Below are 25424 nucleotides of genomic sequence, written 5' to 3' on the forward strand. Positions count from 1 at the left end.
GATAGTTTACATGTAGGAGGAAGGTTGTCTGTCCATTAACAGTCAGTTAATCCATTCTCCAGCCCCTGTGGTACAAACTATGTTTAAACCATCCCCTACAAATATTTGATGCCTTTGTGGCAGTTGGGGGTGGGGTGTGATTCCTTATTAACTTAAAATGTGTCTCTTGTCTCACAAGTCTTAAAGAGAAACCAATGAAATGAAGCAAAAAAGAATGATAATAAAATCCTCAGTGAGACTGAGACAGGTACATAGTAATGAGGACATCTGCTTAGGGGTAAATAGGTGGGTTACCCACTAGCTAGTTTCTGGTTTGGGACAAATAGAATTGTGTTTATGAATTACAAGGGCACCCAGGATATTTTGTAGGTGAAAAATGGATTCCTGATATAGCTCTGATGTCTCAGGAGTCAAGTTTGTCTCATTTCATGAATGAAAGAGATATAGTCTTTTAAAACTATTAGGAAAATGATTTTGGGGGAACTTATTTATTGTTCAGTTATGATATCATTCTTCCTCAGTCCCAGGGAACAAAATTTGGCCATGTGTGCAGTGTATTTCTTGATGCCAACTGTTGTCTTGACCCCAACTTAGGGAACCACGCCAGCCAGATCTAGCTTCCGTTAATGTGCCTCTCACAGCCCAGGAGGCCAGAAGTCTGAGTTCAAGATGTTGATTGGTGCCCTTTGAGGGCTGCGAGGGAGAATCTGGCGTAGGCGTCTCTTAGCTTCTTATGGGTTGCTGGCCATCATTGGTGTTTCTTGGCTTATAGATGCATCACCCCAATTTCTGCCTTCGTCTTCGAGCCGGGTTCTCCTCGTGTGCATTCATGTGGTGTTCTTTTTATAAGGACACCAGTCACACTGGATTAGAGGCCCACCCTATTCCAGGATGACCTCATCTTTACTAATTACATCTGCAACAACTCTCTTTCCAAATAAGTTCTTGTCATGAGGAACTGGATGTTAGGGGTTCGGCAGGAGGATTTTGAGGGGACACGATTCAAGCCACAGCGGTACCCAACACTGTACATGTATTGTCTCCTAAATCCTCACCATAAACATATTCCCGGTGGACAGATGAAGGGACCAGAGCCTAGAGTCTTGCCTCCTGAGGTGAGCCAGTAGGATTCCACATGTGCTGGACTCCAGGTGCACAGCCCACGTTCCTCCTCTCATGCCACGTTCCTCCGAGTTCCAGGCATCTTCCTGACCGTACTGCCGTGTGACCCTGTGCAAGGCCCTGGGCTTTTCTCAGCCTGCCTGCTTCTCTCCCCTCATACTACAGATGGCCTCTGGGCCTTCCTTCTCTGTTCCTCTGTGTCCTCTAGACTCTTGCAAGCACCTCTGCTCCATCTAAGTCTTTCACAACCCTGCTCTGCTCACATCTAACCTCCTGTCCTCTCTTGTGTGAACTACTCGCTTCCTCCCTTCACTGTCTTTTGCCAAAGTGATCTTTTTCACACCTCGATCCAGTTGCGTCCTTCCCCAGCTTAAAACTATAGTTTTGTCCATTGCTTTTAAGACAAAATCCAAACTTCTGGACCAGCCTTTGAGGCGTGATGTTAACTGGCCCCAGCCCACCTGCTTGAGACCCTCTCCACCCTGCCATCTTGCTCCAGCCATCTTTGCTTTCTTCTTGTCAAAGAGCCCGTGTCTTTTCTATCCCAGAGCCCACCAGCAGGCTAGTCCCTTTTCTCCCTGCTCCCACTGTGCTCCATGTTTGTACACCTGGAAAGAGAGTACCTGGGCCTTCTCCTTTGAAATGCCCATCATATTATAGGTACTTATAGTGTCTCTTTTCTGCTAAGTGTTCTGCCTCAAGAGGGCAGGGCCCATATCTGCATAGTCCCAGATACTCTGCCCCACAAGTGGTAGGTTCTCCCCAAATTGCTCATGAGTGAATGAGTCCAGCCCTCTCCAGTTCCTCCTGCTCAGTTCTGGACAGATGAGGGAACCGGAGCCCAGCACCTTGCTTCGTTAGGTGAGCCAGGATTGGGTTCCAGATGTGCTCCTGCTAAGATGTGCAGCCCATGTTCTTGCTGCCCTACCACGTTCCCCTCTGTGAGTTCCAGGCATTCATCTGGACGGCCCATCTCACCCCCAGAATCTGGTCCTTTCCAGGAAAGCTCTTCATGTCCTCCACACCCCACCTCCCTGTATAGTCTTGTTTCAGCAAATATGTGTTATCAACTTCTGTTGAAGTTTCTCTCTTCCCCTTGTGCACACCACAGTTAATGCCGCATCTCACGGCTGGGGACCAGAGAATACACTTCAGGGGTCGGGTCGCGCCTGGCTCACCTGAGGGAGGAACGCAACTGCAAGCCTTCACATGCAGTAGCTGTGCTGGGTCTTCTTGGCAGCAGGCACATTAAGAAGGCCAACTCCATATATGTGCCTTGTCTTACAGTCTACAAAATGCTTTTGTGAACAGTTTTATTTTGTAGTATTTATTGTGTTACTTCACAGGTTTGTGATTATGGGGTTGCCTCCTTCCAAAGGATTTCCAGGTACCGTCTTTGTCATTTCAGACCTTCTAGAAATGGGCCTTCACACAGCAACGCTGCTCTGGACACAGCTGATAGGCTGTTTGTTTTGGACGAAAGGATTCCATGAGATTTTTATTCCACCCTTGATCCTGCTGTTTCTGGAATGCCCTCAGTCTTCATCTCCGTCTTGAAACCAGTCATCCCTGTCCTTAACGACCTCTGTCCCAATAGGTCTTGCCCCAGTTGCCGTCTGTCAGAATGAATCTCTCTTTTGTCCTCACCGTGCTCCATTTATGTCGCCATGGTAACATTTGCCACAGCCTACCTTATTTTGTGGTTCTGCATAAACATCTGACTCCGTCCTGCCCTTGGGATCGAGAACCGTGACTTTATTTTGCCTCACCCCTTGCACATCATAAGCACTTAATAAGATGACGATTGTGAACCAGTTGTCATAGGGTTTCCTGTTAAGCTATCCGTTTCCCACCTCATGTCATCAAAACCTAACCTTTCTCCTTTGCAGCTTCCTTGCTGTTTTACCTAGATATCTGTGGGATAGTTCTAAAACACACAGCTTGAACTCTCAAGCTGCTAATTTTGAGGACTATGCCAGTGATCTGTTGGCAGGTATGAAGACTTTTCTCCCTTTCCTTTCTTAGATCCTTGTCTCGCTGTCGTTAGCCAAGGTAATTCATCAGCAGTATTTTTCAGGAGGGGTTACCTTGTCTTTAAAGCCGTATGTCAGGAAAAGAGCTGTTTGGATTCATAAAATGTGTAAACTTACCCACAGCATAAAAAACAAACCCGATTACAGGCCTTGTTTTGATTTATGTGTTTCATACATTGGGAAAACCCGTAACGTCAACGACTTCTCCTAAAAGAATGTATTAAAAGGAAGTATATCTTTCTGCAGTTTTGTTTTTAAAACCGTGGTCTCGTGTGTCTCAGCTCTTCTTCATGCACCTTCTGCCCAATTTCGCTGAGTGCTGGTGGGACCAAGTCATCCTGGACATCCTGCTGTGCAACGGCGGTGGCATCTGGTTGGGCATGGTCGTTTGCCGCTTTTTAGAGATGAGGACCTACCACTGGGCCAGCTTCAAGTGAGTCACCTCCCCTCTGGACATTAGTCACAGCCTCGCACAACGAGGACTGAGCTGCTTTAGTAGCAAGCACCTTCAGTATGGTCTTTGACGATAAGAAGTAAATGACACATTAGTAGTTGAAACGCATGAATGATTATAGACCGTGTTGCAGGCATTCACCCAGATGATGCTAAACCATTTATGATTTCATTTCTCTCACATCCATTTTGTTTTCATTCTCCTGCCTCAGCCTGCATTTATACTGCCCTCACTGGATTAGTTAGTCCCCTGTTCCCTGGTTACCCCCTGCAAACCATCTCACCCCACTGCTTGAGGGATCTTTTTAAGCATGTCAGATTCATCATGTCATTCCCCTGTGATGGCTCCTCCTGGTCTTTGGGACAAAGTGCACATTGTGGGCTGGGCAGGTCCAGTCATTCCCTCCATGCCCCCTGGGGCTCCCAAGGTTCTGAGCATATGCTCCTCTATACCTGGGTTTGACCCATGTCCCCGTGTGCCAGGCTGACAGGTCCTCTCCTTTCCTACCTCGACTACCTTGACACCTCTTCAGGTAGCTGTCTCTGACTTTCTGATGCAAGTTGCGCGTCCCTCCTCTGTGCCTCCAGGGGGGGACAGCACCCACTTCTGTCATTCCTTGTCCTGCCTCCCTGAGCTCTCCTCAATTTGACTGTCACAGGAACTGTGCCATTGAAAAGGAGGAAAAGAACAGCAGTGGGATTATGAAAGTAGCTGTCTTTATTGTGTTTACACCTTCATTTATTTATCAAACAAAATATGAACATTTTCCCACATCATTAAATATTCTAAAACATGATTTCAAAGGGCTTCTTTATATCCCAACATATGGATAAATCATGAGGTATTTAACCAACTCCCTTTTGTGGTCATTTAGATGTGTTTCAGAGTTTTCAGTTTTATGAAGGAAGCTAGAGTGAACATTCTTGAACATGTATCTTTGTAGATCTTTTTTTTCTCTATAAATAACTTTTTTTTGTTAAATGAGGGGCACTTGGGTGGCTCAGTTGGTTAAGCATCTAACTTAAGCTCAGGTCATGATCTCAACAGTTGGTGAGTTAGAGCCCCATGTTGGGCTCTGTGCTGGCAGCTCAGAGCCTGGAGCCTGCTTCGGATTCTGTCTCCCTCTCTCTCTGCCCACCCCGTCTCATGCTCTCCCTCCTTCCCCCCCCCCCTCAAAAATAAGTAAACATTAAAAAATTTTAAAAAAACAAATAAGGGAAAATGAGTATAAGTCACAAAGAAAATGTCTCAGCGCAGAGCTGAGGCTCAATCTCACAAACCATCAGATCATGACCTGAGACCGGAGCTGAAATCAAGAGTTGGATGTTTAACCCACTGAACCACCAGGGTGCCCCTATAAATAAATTCCTAAAAGTGTAGTACTCTAATTTATATTCTCACCCTCATTCACTAATGTATATATGTGTCTATTTCACTATTTCTTTGAATTTTACTTTTAAGCCTTTTTTAATGTTATCACATATAATTATGTGGTACTGAATTTCTAGTCCGTTTCTATTATATTTTCCCTCTTCTTATTAGTGCTTTTTATAGGTTAAGGACATTAACACTTTGTCATAAATGTGACTTTATTTTCTGTTTTGTCATCCACTTGTAATTTTCTTTATGGTAGGTACTCCATTTAAACTTTAAAAGCTTTTCATCTTTTTGTGTAGGTAAATGTTAACCTGTATTTTCTTCCGGTTCTTCAATGGTTTGGTCTTTTATTATGAGTAACTTATTTAGTCTATCTCACATTTAATGTGCTAGATGGTATGAGGGAGAGATTTCACAATGTTTCTTGCAATTGATTAAGCCATGTTCCCTATTCCTCTTTAAATCATCCTTTCTCTGGGTGCTGACTTGAAAGCACACTTTTAATATATTTAAGACAGTAGATAATGGAACAAAAACTGGAGCTGTGCTAGATGTTGCTGTAAGTCAGCTTTATAAGCAGTATGTCATTTGAGCCTTACATCAGTCCTAGGCGTTGACACTCCTTTTCTCTTCATTCTAGGGATGGTGACAGTAAGAACTAGGTTCAGTACTTGCCTAAGGACACACAGCTAGCAAGCTGCTGAGTGTGAATTTATCTCTGGTTGTCTGGCTCTTTACACACTGCCATAATGCTTCCCTATTTTCATACATTTATGCTTTAGACTCAACTTGAGAGTTGTTTTGTCAGGTTCCCAACACACAAGCCCAACTAAAAAGCAGAAATCCCATTGGTGCTTTTTTCTTTTAAGTGACGTCAAATATACAAATGAATATAAAGCTGAATTAACCTGTTGGCTGTACAGACAATTCTGACTTACAGTGGTTTGACTTAATGATTTTTTGACTTTACAATGGTATGAAAGTGGTACACGTTCATCAGAAATCATACTTTGGGTCTTGAATTTGGATCTTTTCTCGGGCTGGTGACGTGTGTAGGGTAGGATCCTCTCTTGTGATGCTGGGCAGGGGACAGCCGCGGCTCCCAGCCAGCCAGGCGATGGTGAGGGTCAACCACTGATGCACTCACAGCCATTCTGCACCCAGACACCCACTGTTTTTCACTTTCAGTACTGTATTCCACAAATTACATGAGGTAGTCAACACTCTATTATAAAATAGGCTGTGTGTTAGAGGATTTTGCCCACCTGTAGACAAAGGTAAGCGTTCAGAACAAGCGTAAGGTGGGCTAGACTAAGCTATAGTGTTTGGTAGGTTAGGTGTATTAAATACATTTTCATCTTATGATATTTCCAATTTATGATGGGCTTGTCCGGGCGAAACCCATCACAAGGTAACGGAGATCTGTAGTAAGTATTCCAATACTTGATCACGCTCTGTCCTCCTATTTATTCCCATATTCCTCTACCTCTTACCATATGGTTTGCTATTGTTTTCTTTTAAATACAGGTCCTTCATAGTTCTTGTTTATTTTTGGAGAATCTCTATTTTTTGTTGCTCTTGTGCCTCATGTCTTTTTGCTGCAAGATTTTCTCAGTACGTGCCTGTTGATGGGTAGGCGAGTGGATCCTCCTCTGCCGCAAAAATAAAAGACCTGACTTGTTCGCTCTTGTGCCTTCAGCACTTAGCACAATGTCCAAGACCTAAAGGCACTTGATAAAAATCTTTGTCGAAATAAAGAATCTTTACCAGTTACTAAATGCTATTTACCTTGGATTTCGGCTCCTGGTCTAGCAGGAGAAGCTAGAATACACAGCCAACTGTGGTGCTCATGACGGGAGCTTCCCTCTGGCAGGTGCCCTGAGCCTGACTGTTCTCACGTGTAACACGTAGGAATCTTCGTTCCTGTCATGGGAGTGTGAAGTTTTTAACTGAGTGATTTTGTGGGATTAAAATGAAGGAGGCTTAGAAATTGCTGTTTGTCATCCCAAACTGTTCATTTATCTTAGGAAGAAATAGGATGAAGAAATGGTGTGGGTGACCTCTCTGTTTAACTAAAATGCCCTGGCTTGGAAGGGTCCCTGGGTGGCTCAGTCTGTAAAGCATCCGACTTCAGCTCACAGTTCATGGGTTCAAGCCCTGTGTTGGTCTCTGTGCTGATAGCTCAGAGCCGGAGCCTCCCTCTGTGTCTCCCTCTCCTTCTGCTCCTCTCCTGTTTGTACTCTGTCTCTCTCTCTCTCTCTCTCTCTCTCTCTCTCAAAAAATAAATAAACGTTAAAAAAACAAAACCAAAAAAAAAAATGCCCTGCCTTGGGAAATACAGAGTGGGTGGGATCATGTCCTTGTGGGCGTCCTCATTCTCACTGGCCTGGTTCCAGGGGGCTGTTATTATGCCTCAGCTTCTTTTGTCACCTGTTCACAAGTTAAGGCCTCTCCTGGCTCTTTAGTGACCTGACCCCTGCCCTGTGCCTGTCATCACTGAAATTTCCTATCGAGGATACAGCTCTCCGCACTTCATATAAATAGAGAGATCATTGTTGGGGAGATGGTTCACCCAGAAAGGAATCTTTTTGTCTTGAGCATTTGTTGTAAAATTGTCAGTGCAGTTTTTTTGGTTTGTTTTTCTTCTTCCCCTTCCTTATCTCTTTGGATTTTCACTGGAGCCATTCTCTTCTTACAGAGACATCCACACCACCACTGGTAAAATCAAAAGAGCCGTGCTCCAGTTTACTCCTGCTAGTTGGACCTACGTTCGATGGTTTGACCCCAAATCTTCATTTCAGAGAGTGGCTGGAATATACCTTTTCATGATCATCTGGCAGGTATTTTTTCAGATGCCCAGAAATGGGGGTGGGGGGTGGGGGTGGGGACAAAAGAAAAGCAAAAGCAAAATAAAAACCATTCAGGAATTTAGAGTTAACATTAGTTGACGCTGCTTACCAGCTGGGTGGTTTGGAAGATAGAAAATCCTGCAGCTTACATACAAAAAATAATTAAACAGAGCAGTGTTATTATGCCCAAGGCCTTGCTTCATCATAAAGACATTTTCAAATATCTTTCTTGGAGTTGGAAGTTAGAAAATGCTTACAGTTCCCCAAAAGAAGCTTTTGGTCACAGCATCTGTCACCCAAGTTGTTAGGCATCGGATAGATTTTCAGAGGGATCATTTTCAGGACCAAAGGAACAAATGCCAAGGGTTTTTCTTATATTCTAAGTTTAACGTTTACTTTTTAAAATTGGGCCTCAGCTGTTACCACCTCAGGTAATTTGTAGAGAGCTTAGTAAAGAAGGCTCTACTATGTGTGGGGCCCTGGGTCCTCCAAGAAGGTGTTGTCAGTGGAGAGAAGGTCTCCTTCCAAGCAGCCCACTACGTGATTCAGGCAGCCACGGGCCTTGGAAGAGGATTACTAAACATCTCTGTTTTCTAGAGATAGCCTTTTGTGTTGATCCTCCTGTGCCCAAGTTAATCATTTTACAACTTTGGGAGACCAGCTTTTGCTTGACGGGTGTTTCAGAATCATGAGAAATTATATTTTGAACACAGGCACGGAATGCTCCCAATATAAAAAATGAGCGTGAGTCACCTTTAAGACAATTATCCTTGTCCACATGTGGAGAATAATATTGCTCATCTCAGCAGGTGGAGTTCACGGATTCAGAAGTGGATGTGAATAAGTAGTCACCATGGTTTGGGGAAGTCAGTCTGATGAAAATGGGAGTTTAAATGGGTAGGGACTAAGTTTTTCCTTATCAGAGCGATGTCTGGGAAGGTGTAGGTGTTCCATTAGTATGCGAACTGAGGAGGAGGTTGGATTGGTCCAGGAGAGACCGGGTGTGCTCCTAGAATGGCAGCATTACACGGAGCACCCTTCTCACACTCACTGAGCTGGGACCAGCTTTCCATGTGTGGCATTAATTAGTGGACCATTTTTTAAATTTTATATCCTTGAAATCAATGCTGTGGGAAAAGACACATGTCTCACGTCACTGAAATGAACCTGCTGGTCCGTGTGTTCTCCTTTCCTAATCTCTGCTCCTTGCTGAATCTGGAGGGGAAATGCAGGAGATGGGCTCAGCACAGACCACATCCTGCCTGGTCTCTCTTGTGCTGCCACGGGTTCTTCGTGTGATGAGCTGCACCAGGATGCTAACCTCAGGGAAAGTACCACTGGCCATAGGTGAAACTTGAACTGACCCTTCGCACCCACTTTTAAGAGCTGCCTTTGGTCAAGGCATGTGCTAGATAGGTTCCCAGTCATTTCTCGTTGACGTATCTCAAGCTTCTTTTGGTTATCAAAGAGCTCACTTTCCTACAGTGAGACTTCTTTTAGATCTGGCCTGATTTCTGTAAGGCTGCAGAGGTGTTCCATGGTGTATATTTGTTTTCATGATTTCTGCTGTTCTCAGAACATCTGTCTCCCAACTATCCCAGCAGATCACACGGGTGACCCAAATGAGAGCCACGCACCAGGAAGCCTGACAAATAGCTGATTCCACCATATACCCCTTCCCTACGCCAGCACCCATGATCCCCCAGCTGGTTGGTGCCCATATTGTACTGGCTGTTACTTAATTTAAATACAGCCGTTCCAGTAGCAACTTGGAGGACCCCATAAATTTTCTGAAAATGCTTTAAACATACTAATTATTTTTTAGAATGTCCATAACAAGGAATATGTTGTTATGACTTAGCATGCAGTATCAGGTTGACTAATGCATCCTTCTTTTTCAGCTAACTGAGTTGAATACCTTCTTCTTGAAACATATCTTTGTGTTCCAAGCCAGTCATCCATTAAGTTGGTGTAGAATTCTCTTTATTGGTGGCATCACGGCTCCCACAGTGAGGTAATTCTATACAAGCCTGACTGTCATTTGAGCGCATTAACTTGCTGTGCATTCTCCTGTTCAGCATAAGGAAAGTCACATATGTTAGATTTTCCATGAAAATATTAAAGAATTATACATCTGAATATGAAGAAAATGTTTTGCTCTCAGACCTCAGTACCATGAAGTGAGAACACCACACACACCATTATCTTCAAGCCTTTTTAATAATCTTTCACTGCTGTTCTTTTTCCCCCCTTTAACATCCTTTAAAAAAAAAAATGAGTAGCAGTGGTGCTGACTTTTTTTTGTTTTTAATGAGGTGATCGAAAAATACAAAAGTTTTAATGTTGGATCTGAAGTCATAAATGATGCTATTTTAGAGCCAGTTACTTTCCTTTTATCAGCATCCTTCCTGTCATCTTCCAGGACAAGTGAGATAAGCTTAGATATTCATGCTGTTATGCTTCTGACCTGGGTAGGGCCCCAGAGGTGAGGTGTGATTTGGTGACTGTCGCTCATGCAGACTGATTCCAGTGCACATCAGAGGCAAACAGTCATTTGTTTCATTCCTCCTGTCTAGAACTAACAGCATTGGGGTTTGACAATTCATGTGAAGCACCGCCATTGATTCACTAACAACACCAGAGGTATCTGCAAAGTTAGGAAGATACAGATAGATACTAAGCAGCTACAAGAGTTAGCTTCAGAAGCTGTAGCTGTAGAATAACTTAATTCATCAGTTTCAATGTGCATGCAAACCACACAAGCAGAGGGCCTCACTTGCCAAGAAGAGTCGGTATTCTCCTTGGTCAAACCTCTTCTGTCTTCATTAATTATTACAGAGAGGAAACAGATAGATATAGATAACCATCTGTATCTATATATATCTCCTCCCCTTGCCTCCCTCCTCCTGTGGCGCAGATCCCGGATTGAACAAACCCAATAAGATAGAGCTGAGTCCTGGGAAGTTAAGACCTAAAATTCCATCTCTTGTTTTCTTTAAGGACCAAACAGGAGACCCACTAGTTGGTAGGCAGGCAGAGTTTTGACATGTTACAGACCAATGGTCTGTTGAAGTGGTTTTCTCGTAAATGCTATTTTCCCTTGGTGGATTGGAGCCTCCTTTCTCATTTAAAATTTAATTTAATTTGAGGCTCACAGTTATTTTCAAGAAAGATTAGCAGCAGCTTTTTCATTAATTTAGGAGTGATCAACAAAGTCAGTAAGTGGGGAAAGAAATCGCTTATATATAAAACAGAATCACAAATCACATCTGATTTATCATGAAATTTCAATATTGCTAAACATTTCAAAACAAAAACCAGAGGCTACATGTCCAGTGTTTTAAGTTTTTGAGAGCTCCTTAAAATTTCTGCCCAACACTGTGGATTTCTACATGATTTCTTTTTTGTTTAAAAGTCAGCCCCTTTTCTGTGCTCTCATACCAACTTGAGGCATTTCCTATGTAAGAAGATGCTTTGGCAAGCTACTTGGGAAGATGGAAGTGTTCTAATGGGTTCTAACACAGCCACCCCAGGTAGCAAATGGCAGTCCCTAAAAGGAGAGAAAGCTTACAGGCTTTCGGATAAATAAATCATACGGACCACATCTCCATTTCCTTCCCTTTTGATTCGACTCTCCTGCTTTGCGAAGAAGTTTGACTGAACCTTCTCTTACTCTGATAATATCAAGTACAGTGTAAAGGGATGGCTACAGTTGGAGGGGAGAGAAGCTGAAGTGGTAGAAACATACTAGGCCATGAAAATGTGAAGTGAGAGGTAGACCTGAATTCTTCATGACTAGAATTCTTCACGACTAGAATTCTTCACTCAGGCCTTTGGAGTGAAGAGATGATAGTTTGTGGATGATCTTCAGGTATCCATGAGCCCCCTGCAACTTAATGCAACATTTTGTGTGTTCGTGCCCCTTATTACAGGTTTCATTAAATCCTCAAAAAAGTCTGTGACCTCCAAAAAGATGATGAGCTCCTGCTTCAGATGCTACTTCTGAAGGGACGAATTGGGTTTTGGGGGTGGTCATGAGGGTCTAAACGTGCACTGTCCTAACAGCAGCCACTTACCCTACCATATGTGGTGGCTGAGCACAGGAAGTGTGGCCAGTCTGTGTTGAAATGTTGTACATGTAAAATACACACCGGATTTTGTGCAAAAACTTAGTGCAGAAACCTTGTAAAATACTTCATTATAGTTGTTTTCAATACACTGGGTTAAATAACATGTTACTAAAACATCTATTATCTTGTTTCTTTTTGCTTTAACATGGCGGCCGGAAGATTTGAAACTGCGTTTGTGGCTTGTATTATATTCACGTAGGACAGTGCTGCTCTAAGCTTTTCAGCTCCATGTCATTGCCTCATTTTTCTGAGCTCGTCAGTAACATTCAAAGTCATTGGTATTGGGTGAACAGTGACCTGCATGCGGGATCCCATTCCAGTGTCTGAGAGCCAAAAGTGTGTGTCTGCCCTGCCCGGTTACAATCGGCAACCTTTGTCCTGGAGAGTGCCAGAGGAGACAATTCATGACAGTGTAGGTGACCCTCTGGAATCACTTCCCTGCAGAGAGACTGAAGCACCCATTCTGTCCCTGAATCAAAACTGCCTTTGTGAGTACTCAGCTCTTTAAGCCATGCTCTCTCCACTCCAACCCAGCCCGAACTCTTCACCTTTTATAGGAATGTTCCAGCAGCCACTGGCTTCTCATTCCCTTGACTAGAAGTAGACCACTTAGCCGGAGTATGTAGAACAAGGCGGAACATCTTTTATATTTATCCTGTCAAAGTGATTTAATTTTATGCTGACCCATTGATCTTCCAGAAGCTTTCATTGAATTCCATCTTTGTTCTTTCAGGCAGTACTATGCTTACCTCACTGACACACAGTGCAAACGCGTAGGAACACAGTGCTGGGTGTTTGGGTGAGTAATCTATTATTGTGGAGGCTTAAAAACCACTTAAGCCTCTAAATTTCCTTGGTTATTTCTTGACCCTGTATTAAGTGCCTTTCAGTACAATCTTCCAATGAAGGCTTGCTATTGTTTTGTTTTATGTCTTTTCATTTTTAACATTCTCTTTTCTGATTTAAGTTTAGAATATTGTAGTTAATTGGCAAATTATAGAAAGAGGACATACAAACTTTTTTTTTTTTTTTTTTTTTTACAAAAAAAAAGGAAATCAAAAGATATTTGCTGCATGGAACTCAGAGACCTTATTTTATGAAATAAATTAGATAGACAACGGATTGTTCGAATTCCCTCTAAATTTGATGACAAGTTTGGGACATCATTTCATGATAGGCTTAGTGATGCTTTATGTTACTTTTACATCAAAAAGCCTGCTCAGAACAGCTGCTTGCTGCCTACCAAGGTATAATTTTATTGTTCCAAGGAGAACTAACATACAGCCACACAGTCACAATTTATTGTCTTGTCACAGATACAAATGCTATCTTAAAGTATTATTATTTAAATGATTTGAAAGAGACCATAGGCTAACTAGTCTAACCCTGCAGTGTTAAATGTGAGGCCATCTTCAGTGTCTCAGGTAAGTGGTTCTTTTGCTTAAATTCGGCTAACAATTTACCATTCCATTTAGCAGCCGAGGTTCTGTAGTTGTGTAGCACATCTGTGTGAAGTTAAGTCCCTGAGGTAGCTTAGACTCAAGACCTAATTTAGGTTCTAAATTGAGTGTGACAACATAAAAATGAATACCCATAGTAGGCAAGAAGTTACTACTTTCAGCAGATTTTTAAGCAGAGTAACTTTTTTTTTTTTTTCCCAGTGAGAAGGTAATTCATATGTTTAGATTAGAAAAAGTGGCAAAAGAAGAAACTAAAGATCATCCAAAGAAGTTAGCCCATCAGGGATCACTGTCCTTAACCTTTCTATGTTACTCTTTCTAAACTTTTTCCTGTGTGGGTGTGTGTCAGCTCTCATTTCAGATTCTGAGGGCTTGCTCAAGTTAAAGATGTAGGCAGGCTTCCCCCTCCCACCTAAAACACAAAGGGGCATTGTCCTTATTTCTCATACATTCTGTGATGTAAGCTGATTTTCATACCCAGAGTAGCTTATGGGGTGATAACGTGGGTTGGCTTTCCATTGTTTAGTAATCTAGCAGGAGAGAGAATTTACACGTTTACCAGATTTCCGATATTCAGAGCAAAGGCCATGCGACCGCACTGTTGTAGTCACAAAAAGGAGGTAGACGGGCTCTCCTTACTGCCCCATCCAAGGAGGACAGGAAGCGTTGTTCTCGCACCTCGTCCACAGAGCGTCTGAGCCCTCCTCCACTGCCTATGCCTTCTTTCCACACTTAGTTTCCTCTTCAGACTCAGAAGTCCTTGCCAAAGCCTTATTCTGCTGTGAGTGCACGTATGCTCCACATGACTTGTCTCTGTTTTACCTGTTGAGGAAAAGGAGATGCTGATCAGAGAAAGTGGCAGTGTGGCAGCAAAGTTGGTTTCTAATCGGGCAGCCGAAAAATACAATCCCTAGCGGTGGGAGAAATGGCAAAGATAAACGGGGCTGGAGCGGCACAAAACGCTGCTGCAGAAAGTCACACATTGTTGAAAAGGGCTCAAGTAAAGTAAAATGCGAAGGAGGCATCTTTTGGCTTATTGAGTATGCTCTCCGAGAATCGCGAGCTCCCAGAATGGTGGTATCAGGACACGCACCTTGAGAACTAGCGGGCCATGCCGGAAAGAACATTCCTCTCCATAAACCTCACACAGCCATCCGCCTGGGGGTGTGAGCACACTCAAGAGCCACCTCTCGTCAGCCAGCGGCAGGGAAACACGGGGCCCGAGCTGTCTTCTCTCTGCAGGTTTGCCCCTTGGAGGCCACCACCTTCCCTCTTCTGCCCCGTCCCTGTTGCCCTCATTTTGTCTTTTTCCCATCTCCTAGTAGCTGTTTTATAGCTCCTTTTCACTAGTTTTAGAGTAATTTCAGGCTTCATTTAGCAAGGTGTGGAGAGGGGGGGAATAGGAGCGCCCCACATAGCCACAGTCAAATTTTTGCCTTTGCGGAGGTGGGCGGGGGAAGGGAAAGGGCAAACAGGACCCCCTGAGGTGTCTGACCCACCATTCCATCTTTTTCTCCTGAAGAGAGCACTTTTCTCTTCTGTAAATGTTATACCCTGAAAGGGTTTGTATTAATTACTCGCAGTGTAACTAAATACGGACTTACAATGTGGTCTCCCACAGTTGTACCATAAAACTGAGCTTTTAAGCTTTTTATACTCAAACCTGCCGTGCCCAGCGGAGAGATGGGACTCCATCCAGCTAGGGGATGGGAACCCCACCAAGGAGAAAGCAGTAGTGTGTAAGAGCTGGCCTCTTCTGTCTTTAGAAAGTCCCATTACACTACTCCAGCTCTGTGGGGGTGTTAGGCCCAGACCGATATGAACAGATTCCCCAGGGGAGCACTTTATACCATATTTATCTTCGTCTTTCTCCCCACTCTGCCCTCATCATAACTGTTTCTGAACAAGAGGGAAGTAGCCTGATTTATAAAGAAAGGATTTTGATCGCATGGCCCTGAAGGAAGGTGTCCACGCTTTGGCCATAGCAGGAGTGAGTAATCACTTTTCCTTCCCCTGGAAGTACTTGGGTGGGGCCGTCAGGGGCTGGGTTGGGTAAGAGTCCACTGTTCCCCAGGGGCTCCAAGACCACGTCCACCTCACTCTCAGAACTGTCCTTTTCTCCATGTTGTCCTAACCCAACTGGTGCCCCTTTGACGATAAGCCTCACGTCTCCGGTGCTCTGCTGCACTGTTCTTGCCAAGGTCAGTCCCAAGTCAGCAGGCCCTTCCTCCACCCGCATCTCCCCTGTCTTCCCCGCGGCATCTGCCATCTTGAAACTGTTCCTTCTCGGTTTCCTCTGCGGGCTGTCCATTCCACGTCACTCGTTTCCACAGTTTGTTGCAATGGTACTTGTTCTTCCAGGCTTTTCCCCCTGTGCTCCCCTACCCCCGCAAGGATAGACAACAGCTGTGAGGCATAGAGTCCTTCCAGGAGGAGGGTGCATGCGAGGGGAACAGACTGCTGTGGGAGGTGTCATCCCACTCTGACCTTTTCCCAGCACAGCCCTCACCTTCCTGCTGTTGACCTTTGTTCACAGCCTCCTGCCCTCCTCACCTTCTCTCCCCATCTGCCCACCTCTGTGTCGTGCCCTCCGTGCTCACACTGCTGGGGTAGCATTCTAGTTTCCCTTTTCCTGTGTCTTCCCCTTCATCCTGTCCTCCTCACGATCGATACTCCGTCCTTCCTTTATCCCGCCACCCATGCTTCCTTCCTCAAAAACCCCTCCAGTCTTAGCCCCAAACCTCGGCGGTAGGCACAGAAGTTTTTTTTAGCAGTTGAATCCCTTTCCCCAAATGACATCTTGCCCCAAATCCTAACAGAGAGCAAAACAATTGACTAAGCCTGGGTGGCTTAGTCAGTTGAGTGTCTGACTGTTGATTTCGGCTCAGGTTGTGATCTCATGGTTGGTGGGTTTGAGTCCCACCTCAGGCTCTCTGCACTGATGGTGCAGAGCCTGCTTGGGATTCTCTCTCCACCCCTCTCTCTCTCCCCTTCCCTCGCTCACGTTCTCACTCTCTGTCCCCTCCCTCCCCTCAAAATAAATAAATAAACTTTAAAAAAAAGAAACAGTTGAGCAGAACTGGCAAGGTGAGGACCCTTTTGCCCCTGTCCCCACCCACCCCACCCTGCCCCTGGGGTTCTTGGCAAGTCAGAAAGTTCCATGGAACACGGTTGAACCTTTTTTTTTCTAGCTGGTAAAGCCTAGCCCATCTTTGACTGTCTCTACAAAGGTGCGTCTACTCCCCCTAATCTGAACCGGAGCCTGACTCCTGAACCGCAGGAGCAGTTCCTGGCTGCCTGTGTGACTGTGCGGTAGGTGTGTCACAGATTTGCACATCTGGTTTCCACTGCTGGAGGGTCAGCTCCTGGCTGGCCAGACAGAGCGGCTCACCCACCCCCTGAGCCATCCCAGCAGTGTATTCTGGCACAGCCATGGGGCAGTATATGCAGTATATGCGAGGTGCACGGAGGCCGTGGCATCCTCAGAATCCAAAAGCAGGTCTTGTTGGCGAACTGAAAACTTTTTCCACTTGTCAGGGTTGGCTCGGGCACCCAGTTTATACATGCGGAGCCTAGTGCTTTTGTGCCCCAAGTTTCTGCAGTGACTCTGCTTACATTCTTATCCCATTCACTGAAAAGCTCCTTACCCTGGACCCCATGTTCCTGTCATCTTTATTTCTACCATGTCTGGAAAGAGCAGGCTCCGCAGGGCTGGGAAGCTGAGAAGGTCCCAGTCAGCTGACCAGCCTCGTCCCCAGGCAGGAGTGCCTCAGGCTGCCCCAGCGTGCTTGTCTGCCTTGTAACCTTGCTAATTAAAGATAAGGATGGGCGGAGGCATCTAAGGAAGTAGCAGCCCCGACTGAATTCCACCAAACCACAGTTTGGCCACCTAGTTCAGTCTGGTAAAGATCTGAACTAGATTTAAATTTGCACTCCCCACCCCCTTGGTGAGGAGGTTGTGCTTTCGCAGGTGACAGGCTCAATAATATGGGCTCCCAGTGCTCCTGAGCCTTTGGACTCAGCCCTAAAGGGGCAGCCATTGGGTCTTATACAAAAGCGATGTTAGCCTTCCTTAAGGACTTTATTTATTGGGATTCCCTCCAGGGGCCAAGGATAATGGTGGAGGGGCAATGACTGGTGGCGAAAGGGTCCATGTGATTGCTGGGTTTAATGTATCCCAGTTCCCACCGCTTCTCACAACTCTGCAGCTACTCCCTGGGTCCCCTCCCTAGATTAGAAGGCTCCCTGTTCCTGCCGCCCGAATGAGCAAATTAAAATGTAAATTGAATCATGTGAAAAAACCTTTTGCTCAAAACCCTCCCTCAGACTAAAAGCCAAGCCCTAGTGTGGCCCTCATGACCTGTGTTGCCCTGTGACTCAACTAATGCCCCTTCCCCTCACTTCCCCCCACCTTGCTTTGCTCAGTGGTCACGTTCTCACTGAGAAGTCCACGCACATGGACAGCAGCTTACGTAAGATTTCCTCAGCACAGATGAGCAAATCCTAACCCTAAAGTTGCTGACTGAAATGCTCTGTGGTCTTTAACTTCAGGTCATTGTGAAGTCAGTTGAGTAGGTCCTGCCAGCATTTTCTTAACGTGAAATAGAATACAAAAAAATGTCAAAGTAAAGGAACAGATTGTTTTGCAAAACTTTTGTTTCAGGTGTGTGTGTGTGTGTGTGTGTGTATGTGTGTGTGTGTGTGTGTGTGTGTGTGTGTCTACTAGCTCACAAAAAATGTGTTTCTTGCTGTGGGTCTCAGATCATAAAAGTTTGAGAATCATGGCCCTAGTTACTGTGTTTTTGAAAGGTGAGTTGATCAAGTTGGATACCCCAAATTCTCACAGGAAACTCTGTGACATTTCAGTCTGGCTTAAGAGAAGATAAGCACACTGACTTTCTGGGCTGAGCATTTGCTGTTCTTCAAGAAGTCCCAGCCAAAAGTTAAACTAAATATTCTTTCTGAGTCTCCTCCACAGGCACCACTTTGCTCTGTGCTGCCATCTAGTGTGGGCTCACAGCCCGGACTTGAGGATTCTAGTGACACTCAGCCCTACACTTAAAAGCCTGTCGTGTATTGCAGCTAGAATGATGCTTTCTCACACATGTACTTTGTTGGGGGGGGGGGGGCGGTGCGTGGGTTGGGGATGGTCTTTAAAGATTCAGGCCAGCCACTCCTAAACATTGTTTGGTTGGGGCTAGGGGAAAAGAGTCCCAAACTCTCGAAAGATAAATTAAGGAGATTTTCTGCTTTGGTTCAGATTTGGGGTGTTCAGTTGTTTAGAGTCATCTGTACATTTGATGCTGGGAGTGATCTTTGGGTCTTCCCATGGGTAGGGGGACCAAGGACCTTCTGGGCCCCTTCTTGCCTTTTGAGAGAATATCTGTGCGACTACAACAACCCTGATTGACCAGATTCCATCTGGAGTAAGGAACCCCTGAAGTGGAGTTGTCTGAAATCAATATTCTTGGGTCATCTTTGGGATCACGTGGCCAGCTCATACTCACCTCATCCGTTCTTAACTATGAGCTTGGAACCTTAGTAAAGGCCTGATCTTTTTAAACTTTTTAAAAATTTTATTTAAATCCAAGTTAGTTAACATATAATGTAATAATGGTTTCAGGAGTAGAATTTAGTGACTCATCACTTACATATAACACTCAGTGCTCATCCCAACAAGTGACCTCCTTAATGTCCATCCCCTGTTTAGCCCACCCCCCCCCCCACCTACCCTCCAGCAATTTGCCCTCAGTTTGTTCTCTGTATTTAAGAGTCTCTCATGGTTTGCCTCCCTCTCTGTTTTTATCTTATTTTTCCTCCCCTTCTCCTATGTTCACCTGTTTTGTTTCTTAAATTCTACATATGAGTGAAATCATATTTGTCTTTCTCTGACTGACTTACTTTGCTTAGCATAATATATCCTAGTTCCATCCATGTTGTTGCAAATGACAAGATTTCATTCTTTTTGATTACCAAGTAGTATTCCATTGTGTGTATATATATCGTATCTATCCATTCATCAATCCATGGACATTTGGGTTCTTTCCATAATTTGGCTATTGTTGATAGTGCTGCTGTAAACATTGGGGTGTACATGCCTCTTTGAACCAGCATTTTTGTATCCTTTGGATAAATACCTAGTAGTACAATTTCTGGGTCATAGGGTAGCTCTGTTTTTAATTAAAAAAAATTTTTTTTAACATTTATTTGTTATTGAGAGACAGAGAGAGATAGAGCATGAGTGGGGGTGGGGGGGCAGAGAGAGAGGGAGACACAGAATCCGAAGCAGGCTCCAGGCTCTGAGCTGTCAGCACAGAGCCCTACGCGGGGCTCAAACTCACAAACCGTGAGATCATGACCTGAGCTGAAGTCGGACACTTAACTGACGGAGCCACCCAGGCGCCCCTGTTTTTAATTTTTTGAGGAACCTCCATACTGTTCTCCAGAGTAGCTGTGCCAGTTTGCATTCCCACCAGCAGTGCAAAAGGGTTCCTCTTTCTCCACATTCTCACCAACATCTGTTGTTTTCTGAGTTTTTAATTTTAAGGTTTGATTTTTATATTCATAAATGAAGGTGCAGAACATAAAAGTGGTGTTTTTCTTTGCTCTTTTAATTAAAAAGTAAAGCAAAGTTGTTGTTGTTGTTGTAGTTTTTTAACATTTTTATTTTTAGAGGATAAAGGCTTACTTTATTGTCATCCAGAATGGGGAATATTGAACCTGGAAATGCTTGGAAGTCTGGGAGGGAATGTGACTGCTGCCTTCAAATTACTGAAAAACTTGGCTTGGAAGGCTCAGACTCACCCTGTAGGACAGGAGGGCAGAGTTAGGACCCATGGGCAGGCGGAGGCAGATACCAACCTGAGACAAGGAGAACTTCCCCACAGCTAGAGAGATTGAGTGGCGGAATAAGCCCACCTGCCAAGGTAGTAGGTTCTCTGTCACTTGAGAGGGTGCCAGCAGAGATGGTGACAGTTCATCTCGAACGTGATAGGCACTCATCTGGATGCTTGCAGCTATTAAAATGTGTGAGTGGAGGTTCTGTTCTGGGAAGAGGGAAGAAGTGAGTAACAGTAAAATAAGCTAAGTACTAAATATAAATATATATGTTATTTCTGAAGAAATTGCAATGGAAGAGAACAAGTGTCACTTTGTGGGGAACCCGCTCTCAATGTGTCATGATGGCATAAGGCATATTTATGTAGGATGTATATGCTCTGATAAGACGAATTAATATTTAACCTCTTGTTCTAACTAGGGTCATTGGTTTCCTGGAAGCTATCGTGTGCATAAAATTTGGACAAGATCTCTTCTCTAAGACCCAAATACTCTATGTTGTGCTTTGGCTTCTTTGTGTGGTAAGTTTATTTTTTTTTTAAAAAGATCACTTTTTTACCCAAAAGTGTTAGTGAAACTCCTCATGGTGTCTCTTTAAAAAAACCAACAACAACAGCAAAAATTCTTGTGCACCTAGTTTTTTTAGAAATTCATAGACCGGACCTTCTGCTTGTAATCACCCAAAATTGGCCACTAGTCTGAAGGTCAAGATTAAATACATGGGACCACCCAGCATCCAAAGCGGGTCACCTTGGTAAGTTCTGGTCAAATGCCCTCAGCAGGTACACCATACATGCATAAATTTCACTTGTGAGAATTCACCTACATGCAGGCCTCCATGAAGGAGCAAGGGTGTTACAGTGTTACGTATTGCTGTACAAGTGTTTATGGACAAAGTGATGGACTGTGGTTTATAGGTCTTGAGAGATGTTCTTGAAGGTAATCAGACCATGCAGTTTCTGCCCCACAGGCTGACTTAAGGGGCCAAACCCTATGAGCTGACCTTCCTGTCTGAAGGGAAGAGCCCTTGGGAGCCTCTGGCTCCACTGTCCTGGGACTTTTCCGTAATCTTTCTTTCTTTTTTTTTTTTTTTTAAATTAAAAAAAATTTTTTTAACGTTTGTTTATTTTTGAGACAGAGAGAGACAGAGCATGAACGGGGGAAGGTCAGAGAGAGAGGGAGACACAGAATCTGAAACAGGCTCCAGGCTCTGAGCTGTCAGCACAGAACCCGACATGGGGCTCGAACTCATGGACTGCGAGATCATGACCTGAGCTGAAGTCGGACACTTAACCGACTGAGCCACCCAGGAGCCCCATCTTTCTTTATTTTTTTCATGTCTATTTATTTATTTTGAGAGAGAGAGAGAGAACGAGCAGGGGAGGGGCAGAGAGAGAGGGAGACAGAGAATCCCAATTAGGCTCTGCACCGATGTAGGGCTCAATCATGGCTCAGTTGGTTGGGTGTCTGACTCATGTTTTCAGCTCAGGTCATGATCTCGCGGTTCATGAGATAGAGCCCTGAGTCAGGCTCTGCACTGACAGTGCAGAACCTGCTTGGGCTTCTCTCCCTCTCTCTCTCTCTCTCTCTCTCTCTCTCTCTCTCTCTCCCTTTCTCTCTCTAAAATAAATAATCTTAAAAAAAATAAAATTAAGTAAGATCTTAACCTACCTTAAGCATTCTGTGTCTGCCCTTCTTAATTTTTTTTTATTATTTTGGACAGAAGTCTTATGTTAAGCTTAAGATTCTTCACTTTTACTTGGTTGGTCCAGAAAATTAGTTTGGGTTTTCTTGGTAATCACAGAAAATTTCAAACATATGTGGAAGTAGAGTAGATGACCCCTCATGTACCCATCTATCTTCCAGTTTCTTTTTTTTTTTTAATGTTTATTTATTATTGAGAGACAGAGCATGAGCAAGGGAGGGGCAGAGATAGGGGGAGACACAGAATCCAAAGCAGGCTCCAGGCTCTGAGCTGTCAGCACAGAGCCCAACTTGGGGCTTGAACTCACAAACCGCGAGATCATGACCTGAGCCGAAGTCGGACACTAAACTGACTGAGCCACCCAGGCGCCCCTCCATCCTCCAGTTTCAACAATGCTCACCTTGTGCACAGTCTTGTTTCCTTGTATTCCCTACTCTCTATCCCCATGCTGAATTATTTTGGAACAGATCCACCTTTAATATTTCAGGATGTATCTCTAAAAGAAGGTAAGAATGCTTTCTTGTTTAATGCAACCACCATACCGTTATCACATCTGAAAGAGAATAATTTCATAATACTATTAAATATCTAATCAGTGTTCAGACTTTTAATATTTTTAAAAATTATGTAATTTTTGAACAGTCTATTTGAATCAACATCCATTTGTTGCAATTGGTTGGCGTGCCCTTTAAGTCTCTCAATGTATAGTTTTCCCTCTGTCTCTGGCTCTCTCTCCTTCACGATTTATTTGTTGAAGGATCCAGCTCTTTGTCCCATAGATTTTCCCACAGTCTGGATTTTACTGATTTTGTAGTGTACTGTAATTTAACAGATTTCTTTGTCCTTTGTATTTTCTGCAAATTAGTAGCTGAATCTAGAGGCTTAATCAGATTCAGGTCTACTTTTTTTTTTGGCAAGACTTTGTGTTTTTAAGGTGTTTTTTATTGCCTTTCACGGCGTCTATTTTTAGGGTTACTTGTTAGAAATCTTAACTGCACCAGAGAACCTTGAGCCTGTTCTGTCCCATTTTGTCTTGAACAGCAAAAGGGAATAATGATTTCCTTTGTACCTACAGTCCAGAATTAACGTTCGAGTGGTTTTTTTCCAGCCCAGTGAAACTAGATGTAAGAATTGGTTAGGGGAGTGTGTTTACATGTGCCCGGAGATTTTAACTGTGTGCTCTCCCACTTTTCTCTGGCACATGCACCTCAGGTGTATGAATAGTATTGTGACCGAGTATGGAGGGCAGGCAGAGGTGGGTGTGGCCCTCTCCTGGTTCCGGAGCCATGGGGACCACAGAGAGGCTGAGGCAGGTGGGACTCCTGGGACATGGGCAGCAGCTGTTCTCACAACACCCTCATACAACCCCACCCTAGGGTGTCCGTGGCCAGAAGGTCTTCTCAAGGCCATGTCCAAGAAGCCCTGTCTGGTCACCTGCCCTGCAGGGGCTCCTTTAGTCTCTCAGTTCTCAAGACTTTTCTCCATTTTACTTATTTGACACTTAGCATACGCTCCCTTATGTTGGTGACTTTTGGTTTGCCTTGGTGCCTGTGTAATTGTCACTTCATTGAGGACACGAATCACTTCTTGTCTCCTTATTGGTCTCTCCTTCCCCTGGCATGGTCCCTGTAAGTCTGTCATTTGTTCACAGAACGTTTACTGAGTGTTCATCAAAACTGCACCTGATGCTGGACCCACGCAGATAGATGATGGTCAAGATAAGATTTATTAATGGTCACTATGTGCCAGGCTCTCTTCTAAGCAGTTCTCATGAATTACATGTTTGATTGTTGCTTTGAGGGCAGATACTTTATTAGCCCTCTTTTATAGATGAAATAAAGGCAAAGAGAGGTTCACTAACTGGCTTCAAGGTCACACAGGTAGTAGGTGGCAGAGCCAGGGCCTACATCCAAATAGTCTGACAAGAGTTTGTGTTCCCCCACCCACCCCCCTGCAAAAGGTGTCCCCTTCCAAGGCTGTCCAAGTCCAGACGGGAATTGTCCACGCAATCTCATCATGTTCATGTGTGATAACCATTGTGAAGGGTGTGAACGTAGTGCTAAACGGGCACTAGAGAGCACCAGACGAGCTGGGGAGCTGCTGAGGGCTCCCTGGATGTAACATGTGAGCAGGATTTTGAAGGGTTGCCACGGATGCTCTCCCAGCTGAAAACCTTACAGGCTGCTTCCTCTCCTCTGTCACTCTTGAAATCAGCAGGTCGCCAGGTTCTGTCCATCCCAACCAACTATGGAGCCCATCTCCGTCCCCTCCTCTCCGTTCCCACTGTCTGGACATACGTGTTCCTCCCCATTCTGCCCTTCAGACCCACTCTCTACGCTGCTGCCAGGCTGTCTTCTAGAACTCATATCTGAATCTCTTTCCCTGCTCAGAACCATTCCCTGCCGTCGGGGGTGTAGAGGAGTCAATAATACAACACTTTTCAGTTCAGAATAGTTAAAAGATAGGGTGAAAGAAGGATGTAGAGATCAGAATAGCATCTTTATCACTGAGGATACACATTTTTCAATCTCAGCTTTAGATGCATGGCAACAAGGGTTTTGTGAACAGTGAACCCTCGAATGAGACACTCTCCCACCCCAGGAAGCAGGCCACCCTGTGTTGTGTAAGTGGCCTTGCACCCAAGGAAGACAGGAAATGTCCAGCTTCCTTATCTCAGATTCGTCAGTTGGTTAAGAGAGAACTCGTTGTCCCTGGGGTGGAAAGGAGCAGGGGTATTATACCAGCAAAACTCTGTGTAGAAAGAAACATCAAGAAGGAAGAAGGATCCCTACCACACGTCCTGCCAGCTGAAATATGTTGCTTGTGTGTTTAGGACGGTCATTATCTGGAGCATTCATCATACCCGCCCTCTTGTACTTTCTTCTTGGGCCACCCCAAACTGGACGTAGCCACCTCAACAAATCATCCTTCCAGACTTCCTTGTCCTCACCCAGGGCATCTTCTTTGCCTGGGCTGAGTGCTTTTCCCTTCTTTTTCTACCTAGTGACTCTTATGCCAAGATCAAACTAAATTCACACCCTCCATGCAGTGCACCCTGATCTGCCAAGCGGCCTGGATAACTCCCCTTGGGGGACCAGTCACACTTGGTACATATTTCATTGAGTTCTAACCTCAGTGTAATGTAACTTGCAGTGTTTACATCTGTCTCCCCAGCATTGTACTTCTTGCTCACAAAGACTAAGTTTTTGTTGTCTTTTTGTCCCCACTGATTCTAGTGCGTTCCCTGATGCATAGGACTCACTCGGCAAATGCATGGAGAATAAAGGAATGAGTTCAAGAGGCAGAGACCAGGAGACAGACGTACAGGCAGGCTGAGAGACAGGCATGTATGAAAACATGCAGCTGTGCCCATGCCCAGCTTCTCAGGAAGACGGCAAGCTGTTTGGGGAACGAGAGTGAGGAGAGTGAGGGGGGGAGGGGACATGGGACATCTGCT

General features: G+C 44.5%; 1 protein-coding gene across 3 annotated transcripts in view; it reads left to right on the forward strand.

Annotated features, from left to right (window-relative positions):
- PTDSS1 (phosphatidylserine synthase 1) overlaps nucleotides 1–25424 on the forward strand; it is a 64338-nt gene that overhangs the window by 30424 nt on the left and 8490 nt on the right. For 2 of the 3 annotated variants that reach the window (XM_042923171.1, XM_042923170.1), the window contains exons 6-10: nucleotides 3437–3588; nucleotides 7685–7826; nucleotides 9737–9849; nucleotides 12699–12764; nucleotides 20684–20783. In XM_042923171.1, coding sequence (XP_042779105.1) covers nucleotides 3437–3588; nucleotides 7685–7826; nucleotides 9737–9849; nucleotides 12699–12764; nucleotides 20684–20783 — 573 coding nt within the window. Of the gene's footprint in view, nucleotides 1–3436; nucleotides 3589–7684; nucleotides 7827–9736; nucleotides 9850–12698; nucleotides 12765–20683; nucleotides 20784–25203; nucleotides 25307–25424 lie in introns of those variants that run through there. The other variant, XM_042923172.1, reaches the window with a different exon arrangement.

Source organism: Panthera leo, chromosome F2 (genome assembly GCF_018350215.1).
Source record: "Panthera leo isolate Ple1 chromosome F2, P.leo_Ple1_pat1.1, whole genome shotgun sequence".
In the NCBI taxonomy this organism is placed as follows: Eukaryota; Metazoa; Chordata; class Mammalia; order Carnivora; family Felidae; genus Panthera; species Panthera leo.